Below are 16,512 nucleotides of genomic sequence, written 5' to 3' on the forward strand. Positions count from 1 at the left end.
CCAAAATGATTTGTGGAGTTTTAATAGTTATTAAGATTAAGTTATAAAAGATTCTTTTTTTAGTAATAATGCAGCAACTTGATTACCAGTGAATTACTAAGTGTTACTTAGCTTACTAGTTTCAGGGTTATGCTAGAGTCCACTAATTTAATTTTGAGTATTTGTATTTGTGTCGGGAAGGCACGGTGTCTCGGTATATATTTACATTTCAGCACTTAGCAAACGCTTTTATCCCAAGCAACTTACAGTACCGTGACGGTATACTGTCTAAGCAATTGAGGGTTAGGGGCCTTGCTCACAGTCCAACAGCAACAACCTGGCAGTGGTGGGGCTTGAACCACTGACCTTTTGATTACTAGACCAGTACCTTCACCACTAGGCTACAACTGCCCCAATTAGGCTACAATCGCCCCTAGTATTATTATTATTATTTATTATGTCTATAAAAATAATAACTACAGCATTTTAAACTCTTACATTAAGTGTAGCACTTTCACCTCACAGCAAGAAGGTCCTGGGTTTGATTCCAAGGTGGGGTGGTCCGGGTCCTTTCTGTGTGGAGTTTGCATGTTCTCCCCGTGTCCGCGTGGGTTTCCTCCGGGTGCTCCGGTTTCCTCCCACAGTCCAAAGACATGCAGTCAGTTGAATTAGAGATACAAAATTGTCCATGACTGTGTTCGATATAACCTTGTGAACTGATGAATCTTGTGTAATGAGTAACTACCGTTCCTGTCATGAATGTAACCAAAGTGTAAAACATGACGTTACAATCCTAATAAAATAAACAAACTTACATTAGGTCAGATATTGAGACATTGTAACTTCAGTTACTTGTTTCCTAAATTAACCATGTAGCTACAGTGCAAAACTAAAACAAACAAATAAAGGACATCATCATAAGATAAAATAGACTTTTATTATGCCACAGGTGGAAATTTGTGTTGTTACAGCTGCAAGAGACCCTCGAAATGTATAAAATTGAGACTTTCTCATTGCTGCATTTGTGGCTAACAACATTCTCATTAACTTCCTTCTTCCTTCCCCCATTTCTTCCTCATTCACCCTCTATCGCCTTCTCTGTCCAAGTTTCCTCTTTCTCTCTTTGAGGGAACAGTGGGGTTGAAGGCATGTCTTCTGTAGGGAATAACAACATCTGGGTTTGTGAGTCAAAGGTAGCATTAAATGAGTAAAAACTCCTTGGAACTGCTCTGCACATTTCCTGTGTTTGGAGGTCTAACTTTTCCTCCCCTCTCTCGATCTCACCCTTCATCCTTTCTTTCTCTTCTCTTTGTAGCGCTGCTCAAGCAAAAGTCAGGCCGACGTGTTAACCTTCTCTCTTTTGTCCTCCTTATCCTCTTTCTGTTTGTTTTCTTTTGTTCTGAGTCGGAGGGGTTGTGTGTCGGGGGCTGGATGAACAGAGCAGACCCCCTCCGTACACACAGGGAGACTGAGCTGAGACTTTTCTATAAACACAGTGAAGAGAAGGCCGAGAGAAGAGAATCAGCTGCAGCGGGTATGTACAACGCCTCTGTGCTCTTCAGAACCATGTCCTCTCTGTTTTCCACCTGATAAGAAACAAAGACACCGAATGCAAAACCTTTCTTAGTTATTTTTATTTAGACAAAGAGCAACAAAGGTTTACCAGGTCTCTGACTCTGGATTGTCTAAAGGATGTTTAAAACCTCTTAACCTATCAGGAGCTCAGTGCAATGATTTTGTACCTGTTGCATTTTAGTAGATACCTTGGTTTTACTTTACATTCACAGCATTTGGCAGATGTTCAGATACAGACTGACTTACAGATGTTCTCTGAACTTTTCTCACTCTGGATCTTACATATAATACACTGTCTGAAAGGTGAGAAGAATAAAAGCATGATTAATAAGCCCTCTTGGCCCACTGGCAGCAGTCCCAGCCCAGGTATTGATTCATAGCTATAACGAGGTCTGTGGTAGCTGGTGAACGTGCCCCGGGTTCCCAGCGAAACAGACGTTACAGAGCTCAGCAAACAAAGGTCTCTTATACCAGACCTTCCAATTAGTGCTGATCACCCACAGCTGTGGGGCTGGCTATTTAAGCCAGCTCTACACAGCAGTGGGTGTCGCACCTTTGTTTGTTTTGTGGTCTCTTGTGGCAGCTCGTCCACACTGTTGTTTAGTTATAGGTGGTAGCCCTGGTGGCGCTAGGCCATTAGGGTAAGTAAAACCGCAAGGTTTGAGGTATGAGGGTTTTCTTTCGTCCTCTTAGAAATAGTGTGGTGCGACGCCGCGCAGTCCTCGAACTGCTGTTTGTTTCAGCGCTAGCTTTAGCTTAGCGGTCTCACTCAGTGCTCTAGTAGCGCTGGTTATATCCTAGGCATCAGTGCCTTCAGTCAAACAGAACATTGGATTCTCCAACCGCTGGGTGGCGACTCCGGAACGTACTCGGTAGTCACGCCAACATCCCCGGTTCGAATCCACACTCTCTACAGCTGCCCAGCTCTCGTGCAGTTGCTGGGCAGACTCTTTATCGCTGTCTCTTTAAAACGCTAACATTAGCATTAGCGGCTTTCACTCCGCGCTGTTTTAGCGTTGGTGGTAACTTCGGCATCAGTGCCTTTAGTTAAACGGAACATTGGATTCTGTAACCGCTGGGTGGCAACTCCGGAAAGTAATCGGCAGTCACGCCAGCATCCCCGGTTCGAATCCACGCCTTACCGTTGTGTAACCTTTCTCTTTTGTTTTTCTCCTTTTCAGATCGGTGTTTGTCAGCTTCCGTCGGAGTTTCCGATTGGGTTTTGTTTTATTTTATGTTAGCTGTTTACCTTTTCTGTTGTCCTTATTAATCAATAAAATATCTTTTTATAATTTTACTTCTGCATTTGTGTCCCTTTCTTCCCACGTGACAGAAAGGTGCGACCATACCATGGACGCAGCAGAAGTTCCACCCCTTACGGACGTTCTACGTCATCAAGGGGTAGCGTTAGGCAGGCACGAGGTGGCCCTAAACGAGTTGGCACAGCGGGTAGCTGCGCTCACCCTGCAGTCGCCAATTCTTAGGTCCGGTCCTGAACCCCCTGCCCACTCTCCTACCCACTCCGGAGGGTGCGGAAACCGCGACACCCCTATTTCGCCTCCCGAAAGGTATTCGGGAGAGGCTAAGAGGTGCCGTGGCTTCCTCCTCCAGTGTGCCCTTGCGTTTGAGCTGCAACCCTCTCGCTACCCTACGGAGCGATCGAAGGTTGCATACATAATTTCCCTGCTGACTGGCCGAGCTTTAGAATGGGCTACTGCCCTCTGGGAGCAAAATGCTCCAGAATGCTTTTCGGAAAGCTCCTTTAAGGAAGCTATAAAGGAGACCTTTTTTCACCCTTCGGGTGGCCGTGAGGTAGGCCCTCGTCTACTCGAGCTTACCCAAGGTGCTCGGTCAGTAGCCGATTATGTAATCGAGTTTCGAACGCTCGCGGCTGAGTGTGGTTGGGACGAGGGGGCCCTTACTGCCATATTCCATCGTGGTTTGTCTGGTAAGGTGAAGGACGAGCTAGCCACCAGGGACCCTCCTACCACTCTTAAGGACTTCTATGTCCTGGCCAACGCCATAGACACCCGCCTTCGCCAGCGAGCCCGGGAACGGGGCACTTGTTCCCCGTTCACCCGCTCGCAGGTCTCTCCCAATTCGCCTCCGCCTGTCCTGGATCCTGAGCCCATGCAGTTGGGGTCAGCTCGCGCTGGTGCCCCAACGGCTTCGGGTCCGTCTGCCCGACCCCGGCAGCCGTTAAACTAGCAGGCCGCTCTCGAGCTAGGGACTCGGGAGTGAGCCGAACTACCATCCCTGCCCAAGGACTATTTCTGCAGGCCCGGTTGCTTTGGGGCCTGGGAAACACAGACCTTCGGGTCTGTGTGGATTCAGGCGCGGTGGAGAGTTTCATAGACATCAACCTGGTACACAGGCTGGGGATTGAGGTCCAACCGCTAACAACTCCAGTGTCGGTCCATGCTGTGGATGGCCGACCTGTAGCGGGCAGCCCGATAACCCACCAGACGCGACCTCTCACGTTGCGCCTGGAAAACCACGAGGAACGGATCACCTTTCTTGTGACTCACGTTCCTCACCTCCAGGTGGTTTTGGGGTATTCGTGGCTGCAAAGACACAACCCCCAGATCGACTGGGCCACCGGATCGATCTTTATCTGGGGAACGCAGTGTCGGGACTCGTGCCTACTGCAAGGCGGCGCGAGCCCCGAGCCGTCCGAACCCAAGATGGCGATTCCGGATTTGGCAGCTGTTCCTCCTGTGTACCATGATTTACGGGAGGTTTTTAGCAAGTCCCGGGCGCAGGACTTGCCCCCCCACAGACCGTTCGATTGCGCCATCAACCTTTTGCCCGGCACTACTCCTCCTAGGGGGCGCCTTTTTTCGCTCTCCGGCCTAGAAAAGGTTGCTATGGAGGAGTATGTGCGTGAGGCGCTTAAACAGGGGTTCATCCGTCCTTCTTCCTCCCCAGCTGGGGCAGGGTTCTTTTTTGTGAACAAGAAGGACGGCACCCTGCGCCCCTGTATCGATTATCGCGGTCTGAATGCCATTACGATCAAGGATCGGTACCCGCTGCCGCTGATGGCCACGGCTTTCGAAGCCCTTCAGCGAGCATCGGTTTTTTCAAAGCTCGATCTTCGCAGCGCGTACAATTTGATCCGGATCAGGCAGGGGGATGAGTGGAAGACTGCGTTCATTACGCCCACTGGCCACTATGAGTACTCGGTGATGCCATTTGGGTTAATGAATGCCCCCGCAGTCTTCCAGAGATTTATCAATGAGGTCTTGCGGGAGACTCTTGGTAAATTCGTCTATGTTTATTTAGACGATATTCTTATCTTTAGTCAGTCCATCGACGAGCATATAGGGCATGTCCGACGAGTTCTCCAGCTCTTGCTCGACAACCATCTGTTTGTCAAGCTGGAGAAGTCAGTCTTTCACTCCCCCACGGTCTCGTTTCTGGGGTTTGTAGTGTCCGAGGGCACCCTGCGCATGGACTCGGCTAAAGTATCTGCGGTGGAGAAGTGGCCAACTCCCAGTTCTTTACGCCAACTGCAAAGGTTTTTGGGCTTTGCAAACTTTTTTCGGCGTTTCATTAAGAACTTTAGCTCAGTCGCCGCCCCGTTAACGGACCTTACAGGCAAAGGTCCGTTCCAATGGACGGTGCAGGCCCAGCAAGCTTTCGACAAGCTAAAAACACTCTTGACAACTGCTCCCGTCTTGCAGTTGCCCGACCCAGAGGAACCCTTCGTTGTCGAAGTGGATGCTTCCGAGGTCGGGGCTGGGGCAGTTTTGTCCCAAAGAGTGGGGCCGGGGAAGAAGCTACATCCATGTGCCTTCTTCTCGCACCGCCTGACTCCAGCCGAGCGGAACTACCCGGTTGGAGACAGGGAACTCTTGGCCATTAAGTTGGCGTTAGAGGAGTGGCGACACTGGCTCGAGGGGGCCAAACATCCTTTTCTTGTCTGGACGGATCACAAAAATCTGTCATTCATCCAGCAAGTCAAGAGGATGAACTCCCGTCAGGCCCGGTGGTCCTTATTTTTTGGAAGGTTCAACTTTACACTGTCTTATAGACCGGGGTCCGAAAACGTCAAACCGGACGCTCTGTCTAGACAGTGGGAACCGACCAGGCCGGAGACCGGACCTGATCCCGTGATCCCCTCGACCCAGATAGCGGCCCCAATCACTTGGGGCATATCAAAGGTCATTCGGGATGCCCAACGGGCGGAACCCGACCCCGGTGGGGGACCTCCTGACAGACTGTACGTACCTTCATCCGTACGGCGTCAGGTCTTCGAGTGGGCTCATGCTTCCCCATTTGCGGCGCACCCAGGCGTGACCAAGTCCCTGGTCTTGCTGCGCCGAAGATTTTGGTGGCCGGGGATGGAGAATGAGGTACGTGACTTTGTCCGCGCCTGCTCTGTGTGTGCTCTTAACAAGAGTCCCAGAGAGCGCCCCAGGGGCCTTCTTCATCCGTTGCCAATACCGGCTAGACCGTGGTCCCACATTGCCCTGGACTTTGTGACAGGCTTGCCTAAGTCCAGAGGGTTCACGGCGGTATTGGTAATTGTCGACCGGTTTACCAAATCTTGCCTCTTTATCCCACTGCCCAAGCTACCATCCGCCATGGGCACTGCGCAGATCATTCTGAATCATGTGGTGAGAGCACATGGGGTCCCCTCAGACATTGTGTCAGATCGGGGCCCACAGTTTGTGAGCCAGTGCTGGCGGGCCTTTTGCCAAATTATTGGCGCGAAGGCCAGCTTATCCTCCGGTTACCACCCGGAGTCGAATGGGCAGTCGGAGAGGCTTATCCAGGATCTGAGCAAGATGCTCAGGTGCCTGACGGCAGGGAATCCGACCACGTGGTCGGATAAGCTGATGTGGGCAGAGTTTGCTCACAACACCCTGCATCATTCGGCGATCGGCATGTCACCGTTTGAGGCTCAGTTCGGGTACCCTCCTCCGCTCTTTCCTGAGCAAGAGCAGCAGGTAGCGGTCCCGTCTGTACAGCTTCAGGTCCGCCGCTGCCGCGCCGCCTGGCGCAAAGCTAGGCAGGCACTTGTGGCCACCCAGCGCTCTGTGAAGCGCAAAGCTGACCGCAGGCGGCAGCCGGCTCTTACCTTCCGGCCAGGCCAACGAGTACTTGTATCAACGAGGGATCTCCCCGTTCGAGGTGTTCCACATAAGTTGGCACCCAAGTACATTGGCCCGTTCAAGGTGGTAAGGCGGATTAACCCGGTGACGTATAGGTTGGAGCTTCCTCCCCGCATGAAAGTGCATCCAACCTTCCATGTCTCCCATCTCCGACCATTTATGTGCGGGGGAGTTTTACCCCCTCCCCAACCTCCCGCCCCTCGTATCATCCAGGGTGCCCCTGCCTTCACGGTTCGCCGGTTACTTGACAGCAGGAAGGTTCAGGGTAGTACCCAATACTTGGTGGATTGGGAAGGTTACGGCCCTGAGGAACGTTCATGGGTACCGGCTCGTCAGATCCTGGACCCTGAACTGATCCGCGAGTTCCGACGGAACCGTGCTGCGGGTCTTGGGACCTCAGGAGCTGTCCCTAGAGGAGGGGGTTCTATAACGAGGTCTGTGGTAGCTGGTGAACGTGCCCCGGGTTCCCAGCGAAACAGACGTTACAGAGCTCAGCAAACAAAGGTCTCTTATACCAGACCTTCCAATTAGTGCTGATCACCCACAGCTGTGGGGCTGGCTATTTAAGCCAGCTCTACACAGCAGTGGGTGTCGCACCTTTGTTTGTTTTGTGGTCTCTTGTGGCAGCTCGTCCACACTGTTGTTTAGTTATAGGTGGTAGCCCTGGTGGCGCTAGGCCATTAGGGTAAGTAAAACCGCAAGGTTTGAGGTATGAGGGTTTTCTTTCGTCCTCTTAGAAATAGTGTGGTGCGACGCCGCGCAGTCCTCGAACTGCTGTTTGTTTCAGCGCTAGCTTTAGCTTAGCGGTCTCACTCAGTGCTCTAGTAGCGCTGGTTATATCCTAGGCATCAGTGCCTTCAGTCAAACAGAACATTGGATTCTCCAACCGCTGGGTGGCGACTCCGGAACGTACTCGGTAGTCACGCCAACATCCCCGGTTCGAATCCACACTCTCTACAGCTGCCCAGCTCTCGTGCAGTTGCTGGGCAGACTCTTTATCGCTGTCTCTTTAAAACGCTAACATTAGCATTAGCGGCTTTCACTCCGCGCTGTTTTAGCGTTGGTGGTAACTTCGGCATCAGTGCCTTTAGTTAAACGGAACATTGGATTCTGTAACCGCTGGGTGGCAACTCCGGAAAGTAATCGGCAGTCACGCCAGCATCCCCGGTTCGAATCCACGCCTTACCGTTGTGTAACCTTTCTCTTTTGTTTTTCTCCTTTTCAGATCGGTGTTTGTCAGCTTCCGTCGGAGTTTCCGATTGGGTTTTGTTTTATTTTATGTTAGCTGTTTACCTTTTCTGTTGTCCTTATTAATCAATAAAATATCTTTTTATAATTTTACTTCTGCATTTGTGTCCCTTTCTTCCCACGTGACAATAGCTATGTGGTATTTTATCGTCTCTGTAGTTACTCATACTTGTAGAAGCACCACTGCAGCAGCTCTGTTGTAACTCTGATGTTCAGTGAAATAGGAACTGATGGACTGTCTGCCATTAATGTGTTAATTTGATCTCACTAATCAGAAGAATAAACAACACAGCAGCACTAACAACAGTATAGCATCCGATACAGTGTGCAGTACAGATGTATAGTACAGTACACTGCTGGACTTCAAGTATAAATAATTGTACAATAGATATTCCAAGTAAATAAGGTGCAAATGTACGTAAGGGAAGAATGTGGAAGGCACGTGATGTGCAGCATGTTTGTTGAAGTCCATGTGCATTTGTTAAAGCGGAGGAATGTGGGAATAGTCCTTGTGGGAATAGTCCTTGTTAAGAATGGTGATGGCCTGTGGAAAGAAGCTGTGGAGGTGACGGTTGGTCAGAGTCTTTAAGGCTCTCACTCCCGGTCTCCGCTGGGATGTAAACCGCAGGAAAAACGAGTGACCAGGGTGTGAAGAGTCTGTCATGATTTTCCCTGCCCTCTTTCTCACCCTAGTGGAGTACAGATCTACAGATCTAATGGATAATTCCATTCAAGGCACAGGGTTCAGGGTTTTATAAAAACATGACGTTTAATAGTAAAGACATTTTACATTTCCTACTTTACTTTCTACATTTCCCACTAATGTTTTTCATTTTTATTCATAATTTTAAAGCTGGGCAATGCAAGCTTTATGTTATTAATGTTATGTAGTTATATAAAACATCTTATTTTTAAAATGGCCAAAGGTGTCTGTACCCCTAAACTAAAAAATCTTTTTAATTTCATTTTCTTTCTAGATTTTGTTGTCTGACAATGAATTTCTGACAATGTTCTAAGGAGAGCATCTTAACATTTCTGGCTCTCTGAAGGCCAGTAGATCACCGGCCCTTTAATCATTAAAGCACCTAAAGAAACCAAGCAGATGGGGGTGTTGGTCCTCATACAGACTTTATTTGCTCTGAGCCATATTCTGCCGTTGAGTCAGACGGAGAGTGTGCTGAGGTTGAATGCTGGACTGAAGGTAATCCGGGGCCGAAGTGTTTCTGTGACCACAGCAGATTTGCACTTCAACACTGATGCAGCTACAGAGGCCTGCAAGGTGGAGGTGGTGCTCAATGAGCCTGTCACTCAGAGAGTGGGGAAGCTCACTCCACAGGTAAAGAATATGTTCTCCACCTACATAGACTGATCGCTACTTCATCATTATTTATTTATTAGGATTTTAACATCATGTTTTTCACACTTTGGTTACATTCATGACAGGACAGGTAGTTACAGGTTACGCTAGGTTCATTGGTTCTCAAGTTCAATGTCAAACACAGTTATGGACAATTTTGTATCTCCGATTCACCCGACTGCATGTCTTTGGACTGTGGGAAGAAACCGGAGCTCCCGGAGGAAACCCACGCAGACACAGGGAAAACATGCAAACTCCACACAGAAAGGACCCAGACCGCCCCACCTGGGGATCAAACCCAGGACCTTCTTGCTGTGAGGCGACAGTGCTACCTTGAGTTTAAGTTTGATTAACTCATTAGCTAACCAGGAACCTAAAGAACGTGTAAAATTTTAACGTATTCTGCTTCAATCGACCATAATCACTAAAGAAGTCACTTGGATAAGAGATGGAACGTATCTCCACTCCAAAGTTTGTGTCCAGATAACTGATTCAGCTTTGTGGAAATGTTAAAAGCATGAAATAGTGTAAAATAAAAGCAATAAGGAAGGTAAAAAAAACAGCAGCAGTGGCCTCTTTCATTCTGCTTCAGTCGACCATAGTCACATAATAATAGGCCATATTATAAAGTCTTTTGGGCAAACAATTTGGCAGAAAAGAGGATTTTTAAATATTTAAAATCCTTAGACTGCCATGGACTACACATCCTTTACAAGTGCATGTAAACTTTTGACTTGTACTGTAAATAATTTCTCCACCACTGACACCATCTCCACTAACAGATTACAGTCTACTGTATTGTTTTCTATATTTTAGCAATTGGCCACCTGCTATCATTCTTTTATCAATTGTTAGTGTTGGATGCACTATAATACACCAAGCAGGCATAACATTAAGAGCACTGACAGGTGAAGTGAGTAACACTGATTATCTCTTAATCACAGCACCTGTTAGTGGGTGGGATATATTAAGCAGCAAGTAAAAATTTTATAATCAAAGTTGATGTTAGAAGCAGGAAAAATGGACAAGCGTGAGAATTTGAGCGAGTTTGACGTGATGGCTAGACGACCGGGTCAGAGCATCTCCAAAACGGCTGCTCTTGTGGGGTGTTCCTGGTCTGAAGTGATCAGTATCTATCAAAAGTGGTCCAAGGAAGGAACAGTGGTCAACCGGCGACAGGGTCATGGGCGGCCAAGGCTCACTGATGCATGTGGGGAGCGAAGGCTGGCCCGTGTGGTCCGATCCAACAGACGAGCTACTGTAGCTTAAATTGCTGAAGAAGTTCATGCTGGTTCTGATAGAAAGGTGTCAGAATACACAGGGCATCACAGTTGCAGGGCTGTTTTGGTAGCAAAATGGGGACCAACACAATATTAGAAAGGTGGTCATAATGTTATGCCTGATCAGTGTATAATCCAAGTGTACCAGAGTACATCAAGAGATCATAAAGACAAACATTGTACTCAACTTTGAAAGAAGAATTAAAGAGTTTTGATAAACTTTGCTTTGTGGTGATTTCTGATGTTTTTAGGTCTGATAGATTTTCTTGTTTTTAGGTTTTTGACTGTCACTTCCTCACTGATGAGGTCAGATATGTTCATAACGGTAGCCCAGTACTGGAGGAGGACTCAGTCATGCTGAGAGTTTATAGGTACTTATAATAAATATTATTTTATAAATGCTTTTCTTTTAAAAGGCTGTATATTAATCCTTTATGCACATTTTAACAGGTTCACAGATTCAGAGACGTTTCCTGAAACCTTCCTGCTGAGGGTTCAGGTGCTGGGAGCTCAGAGGAGTCTGGTAGAGTTTGGGAAAGTTCCATTGGTGGTCCCAGAGTTTTACGGCCTCTCCAACACTATTAACAGCTCGGTGCTGAGTTTCAGAGCTCGGCCTGATGTGATCTGCACCGTCCGTCTGCTCAGTTCTGAAGTCGGCGTCCCTATGCTGGGTCAGATAGTTACAGAGGATCAAGTCCAGAAGGATCAAGCCTCTGAAACACTCCCAGGGCTGAGAAAAGGTACAGCAATAGTTACAACTGGTTACAACTTTCAGTTCAATTTAATTTTGTGTTTGTATGATTTGTGTAAATCCTATTTATTTAAAGTATCCTCCAGGCCACCCAAAGAGGATGGGTCCCTGCTGAGTCTGGTTCCTCTCAAGGTTTCTTCCTGTAATTTTAAGGGAGTTTTTCCTTGCCACTGTCGCCTCGGCTTGCTCAATAGGGTTTTTTTGTCTGTTGGTCCTGGATTCTGTAAAGTTGCTTTGAGACAATGTCCATTGTAAAAAGCTCTATTTAAATACATTTTATATAGCAATATTACACTGTGTATGATTTAATATACTTAGTGCAGTTCTCTTTAACTTCAAATATTTTAATTAAATTGTGTGGTAAAGGTCATTCTGTGGTACCCCTATACTCAAAAACATGAACTCCTGATTGGATGACTTTGACCATCTGTGACCAGGTTAAAGGTGTTGAGATGCTCCAAGAAATTCTAGTAGTTTTATCATTTAGGATAAATGTAATTTTTAAATAGTTATTGTTTTTTATTGGCTAAAAAGTCCAGGATTTTAACTAGAGCAAATTGTTTCTTCCCATATTATTAAGGTCGCCAAACAGCCATCTCTTGCCCTGGAAATAAGGCATGTGTGGTACATAACACTAGGGAGGTACCATTTCTGAAGACTGGCTGCAGTGAGTTTCTTACCGCGGGCCTGAAGTACCAACACCTCAGTCCTCCTTCACCAGAAATCGATTATGTGCCAGTTAAAGTGGAGCTCAGGGACCATAACACTCGAGCACTGCTGGAGGTAAAAAGCATTTACATTTACAGCATTTAGCAGACGCTTTTATCCAAAGTGACTTACAGTTGTGACCAAATGCACTCCAAGCAATTGAGGATTTATGTGATCTTGCTCAGGGACCCCACAGTGACAAGCTGGCAGTGGTAGGAATGGAACAAGGGACCTTCTGATTACAAATTCTGTACTTTAACCAAGGATGTGATAACAATATATTTTCGGAGGATAACCCCCCCTCCCCCCAATGTTCAGATATGCTCACTAGCTTTGCGTAATGTTGGGATCCCTCCTTCCTGGTAATTTTGCACCCAATATGTTCAATTCATGGCAATGGCCTTGACCTTAACCGCTTAGCTACCTAAGCTTAGCTCCATGTAATAAAATGCACAAACACATCACAATGTCCCGAAAATACACTGTATATGCTTATGTATACATTTATGTATGTAATTGTGATGACTGAATTCAAGTCGAGCAACTGAGGGGTTAAGGGCCTTGCTCAGGGGGCCAACAGTGGCAACCTGGCAATGTTGGGGCTTGAACTGGCAACCTTATGATTACTAGCCCAGTACCTTAACTGCTGAGCTACCACTGAGCTACCACTGTTTATGACTCTTCATGTTAGTTGATTTGATAAGTTGTTTCATTTGTTTAGTAGTCGTTGGGTGTAATAGAGTTTGCTATCAATGCTAAGTGTAAGTATTGTGTACCAAAGCATGATTAATTCTTCTTTTGCCCATCTTCTTAGGCGGAGAGCGTTTGGCTTCCTGTCCTAATCCACAGAGCCATGCAGAACCAGCCACCTCATGCCGCCTTCATGTCCATGTTCATCCTGGAGGTGGATCAGTTCATCCTGACCCCCATGACCACAGCCGCTCTGGATGCCAAAGATGATGAAACCCCTCAGGCTCAGCTGGTGTTTAAAGTTACCAAGCCACCAACTGAGGGCTACATTACACATCTGGATGATCACACCAAGCCTGTCTCCTCCTTCTCCTGGCAGGACCTGAATGAGATGAAGATTGCATACCAGCCTCCAAACAGCAGCCACGTCAGCAGAAGGAACATGGAGGTGAGCAAACAAACCTTGTGTTGCTCCTTGGCCATGGTAATTTAATCCATGAAGCCCATGTTATTTCTGTTTTATGAACATTACAGCTAAGCTGCTGTTGCTTCCAGATGTTCCACTTTACCACAACAGCATTTAGAGTTGACCAGGACAGTTCAGCCTGACCCATTCTGCTGTTAATGTTTGTCTACAGAGGTTGCATTGCTACTGCTGGATATGTTTAAAATGAGTGTGGATAAAACAATACAAATTAAATAGTAATTAAATAAGTCATTTAATGTTAGTTATGTTGTTTTACAGGTAGAGTTCCAGGCTATTGATGGTTTCTTTGCTATCAGTCCTCCTATTATGGTCCACATCTCTATTCGCACTGCAGAAACCAACGCTCCACGAGTCTCCTGGAATCTAGGTAAATAAATCCAGACATCTCTAGATCTCCAGAGTTAAATTATTTGCTAATATTTATTTCTACCCCAGATATAGGCTGTTAGTTGACATATGTTTGGTGTCTTAAGGCGTATTTAGTTTTGCTACTGTTTTCAATGATAGAAACTTATAGTATTTTCTTACTAATGTCTATAATGCTTTCTTTCTGTACAGGGCTGGATCTACTGGAAGGTCAGTCCAGACCAATCACATGGGAGAACCTGCAGATTGTCGATAATGACAACATTAATGCCGTCACTCTGGTTGCTGTGGACGGTCCACTTCATGGACGACTTAGTGTTCGAAGTAATAAATACATGTGCACTGGTTTATATGACCAAAAGTCATGTTCCACTCATCAGTCAGAGATAATACAGTGTAACAGAATCACAGAAAGGATCAGGATTCCATCTTACTTCACACTGACAAGCAGGAAATATTTGCATGTCATCCAGTCATGATAAATAACTTGATGATACCAGTGATTCGACCGCCCTTCCCTACATGTGTTCTCCGTCTATTATGCACACACAGCCCATGAAGCATGTGTGTGGTGGCTACCGTGTTTTCTAATCAGGTGTAAAATGCACCGGCGACACTTTGCCCGGGGATCTCTACATGAAGATGTCTTCAGTCCAGCATTCTTACTTCCACTTGGGCGGGTGGTGATATGGGCCTCATTGCACAGCATCTGTATTAAGCAGATTGTATAGGCTAATGCTATTTCATGCCACTGTGCACATGGACCAGATGTACTACATATTCAAGGTCATTTTGCTGCCAGTCCTGTTAACTTAGCAAGCATCACAGAGAGGTGACAGTCATACTCAATTTAATGCAGTACTTAATTTATTTTGATATGAAGCTCGTGCTTGTAAGCATTCAGACATCATGCAGAATTAAATGTGGTTGGAGAATTAAACTGGAATTATTGCCCTTAGTGGAAATTATAATTCCTCTAATCATCACAAAAATATGGTTTGGTTGTTGCGATTGGTTTTGTAGTAAGTCCAGACTTATTCCTAGCTAACTTAGTCTATGTCTTTTTTACTGCTCAGGTGGAAAAGGCTTCATGTTTAAAGTAAAGGACCTTCGAGAGGGCGTGGTGGTTTATCATCATTCGGATAGCGACACCACCAGAGACTACATCGTCTTTAGAATCATGGACGGCCACCACAGCATTCGCCACAAGTTTCCTATAAATATCCTCCCTAAAGATGACACCCCTCCCTTCCTCATTAACAACGTGGCAATAGAGGTACAGGAAGGTGGGTCAGTGCGGGTGGAAGAGTACATGCTTCTGGCATCAGACCTGGACTCCAGCGATGACCACATTCAGTACCAGCTGGTTACTTTGCCTCGTGCAGGACAGTTGGTTAAATCGATGTCTGCATATGAGCCAGGTCTGTAATGGCTACAGTTTCTGGAAGTAAAGCATTTTTGCATCTAATGACAGAACTGAAACTCTGTAGGTTTGACCAGTGCTTACAACCAAGAGTTTTGTTTATGTTGGACAGGTGTTCCAGTGGAGAAGTTTATACAAAGGGATCTATTACAGGGTCTGATCTACTACAGACATTCAGGAGAGGAGATGTTTGAAGACTCGTTTGAGTTTGTACTCTCTGATGTCCATGAGCCACCAAATCTATCTGACAGAAATGTAAAGAAAAAGTAACATTTTTAACTAGTATTACTTTTAACAATATCCATTATACTTTAATACTAATACTAATCATGATATTAACTGTCATATTTACATTTTTTGGCCAGGATATGAAATCTGACAGCACAGTGCAGAGCAAAGTCAAAATAGTCTTTATCAGCCTACTACGATGTTGACAAAATAGTGACCACCTTCTGACAGAAGCACAAAATTACCTGCTGTAAAGATGAGCAGAGGGTGTGGTTATTGTATAATGCCCACCTGACTTGCCATTATGGATCAGCAGGGAGCCTTGAGGCACAGTTAACTGTCAATCTCTGCACCTCATTAAGCAGTAATTTGCTGCATCTGTTTAAGTCTCTTATTAACTTGGCACAGTGGTACACCATGCTAGCACACCAGAGCTGCCATCAGCCCCAGAGTCCCAGGTACATTTTTTAATAAATGTTGCACCAAGGTCTAGTGGGTAACATTTGCTGAGGTGCTGGGAAGTGTAGTTCACAGACAACTGCACATTCTGTTCACCTGACGTTACCATGTTATAACACACATATGCACCAACATTTGTACTTTATTTTCATAGCGCTATTATATCAATATTAGGACTGCCCCTATACATTAGTCAATACTTACCTAAGATTAGCTTTGAATAGATGAATTTATATCATATATAGACTGAAATTAGGTTCAGTTAAATTATATGTGACTCTCTCCTCTGCTTCACTCACAGACGGTGGTAATCCATGTGTTTCCAGTGAAGGACCAGCTGCCAGTGGAGGTCTCTGGCACAGTTCGTTCAATCACAGTGAAAGAGACCGAGCTGGTTTATATCACACAGAGCCACCTTCACTTCCAAGCACCCGAGCACCCGGACTCTGACCTCATGTACTTCATCACCCAGTCCTGTCTAAGTCCGACCAACCCGAGGTATGCTGCAATTCACAAGACTACGTTTGTCTGTGTTCTGAATACTGACATTTCACATTGTAAATATGACTGTATACAAACATATCATTGCTGTTTGGTCTGATGCCTCTTCTAGTATTTGTATTTACCTTTGATTATGCTTTTCTTTTTCAAGCCTGCCAGATGCAGGCAGACTTTTCTACACAGAAACGACTAAATCCATGAAAAAAGATGCCATGGTTCCAGTGCTCAAGTCATTCACTCAGGTTTGGCACATGATGTCTTGTTCTTGGATCATTTCCTGAAATCTTTATATGTTATATGCTTTAAATCTTTATAACAAGATTTTTAAACTGTATTTTTCTGA

The 16,512-nt window shown here is 46.0% G+C and overlaps 1 protein-coding gene across 1 annotated transcript in view; it reads left to right on the forward strand.

Annotated features, from left to right (window-relative positions):
• Positions 1–9,021: 9,021 nt before the first annotated feature.
• frem1b (Fras1 related extracellular matrix 1b) overlaps positions 9,022–16,512 on the forward strand; it is a 28,346-nt gene continuing 20,855 nt past the window's right edge. Inside the window, exons 1-11 of the mRNA XM_063012681.1 lie at positions 9,022–9,255; positions 10,833–10,927; positions 11,007–11,296; positions 11,888–12,090; positions 12,830–13,153; positions 13,451–13,559; positions 13,751–13,882; positions 14,635–14,979; positions 15,094–15,236; positions 15,970–16,166; positions 16,321–16,411. Of these exons, the coding sequence (XP_062868751.1) occupies positions 9,022–9,255; positions 10,833–10,927; positions 11,007–11,296; positions 11,888–12,090; positions 12,830–13,153; positions 13,451–13,559; positions 13,751–13,882; positions 14,635–14,979; positions 15,094–15,236; positions 15,970–16,166; positions 16,321–16,411 (2,163 nt within the window). The remainder of the gene's footprint in view (positions 9,256–10,832; positions 10,928–11,006; positions 11,297–11,887; positions 12,091–12,829; positions 13,154–13,450; positions 13,560–13,750; positions 13,883–14,634; positions 14,980–15,093; positions 15,237–15,969; positions 16,167–16,320; positions 16,412–16,512) is intronic.

This window comes from Trichomycterus rosablanca, chromosome 17 (assembly GCF_030014385.1).
Source record: "Trichomycterus rosablanca isolate fTriRos1 chromosome 17, fTriRos1.hap1, whole genome shotgun sequence".
NCBI lineage: Eukaryota > Metazoa > Chordata > Actinopteri > Siluriformes > Trichomycteridae > Trichomycterus > Trichomycterus rosablanca.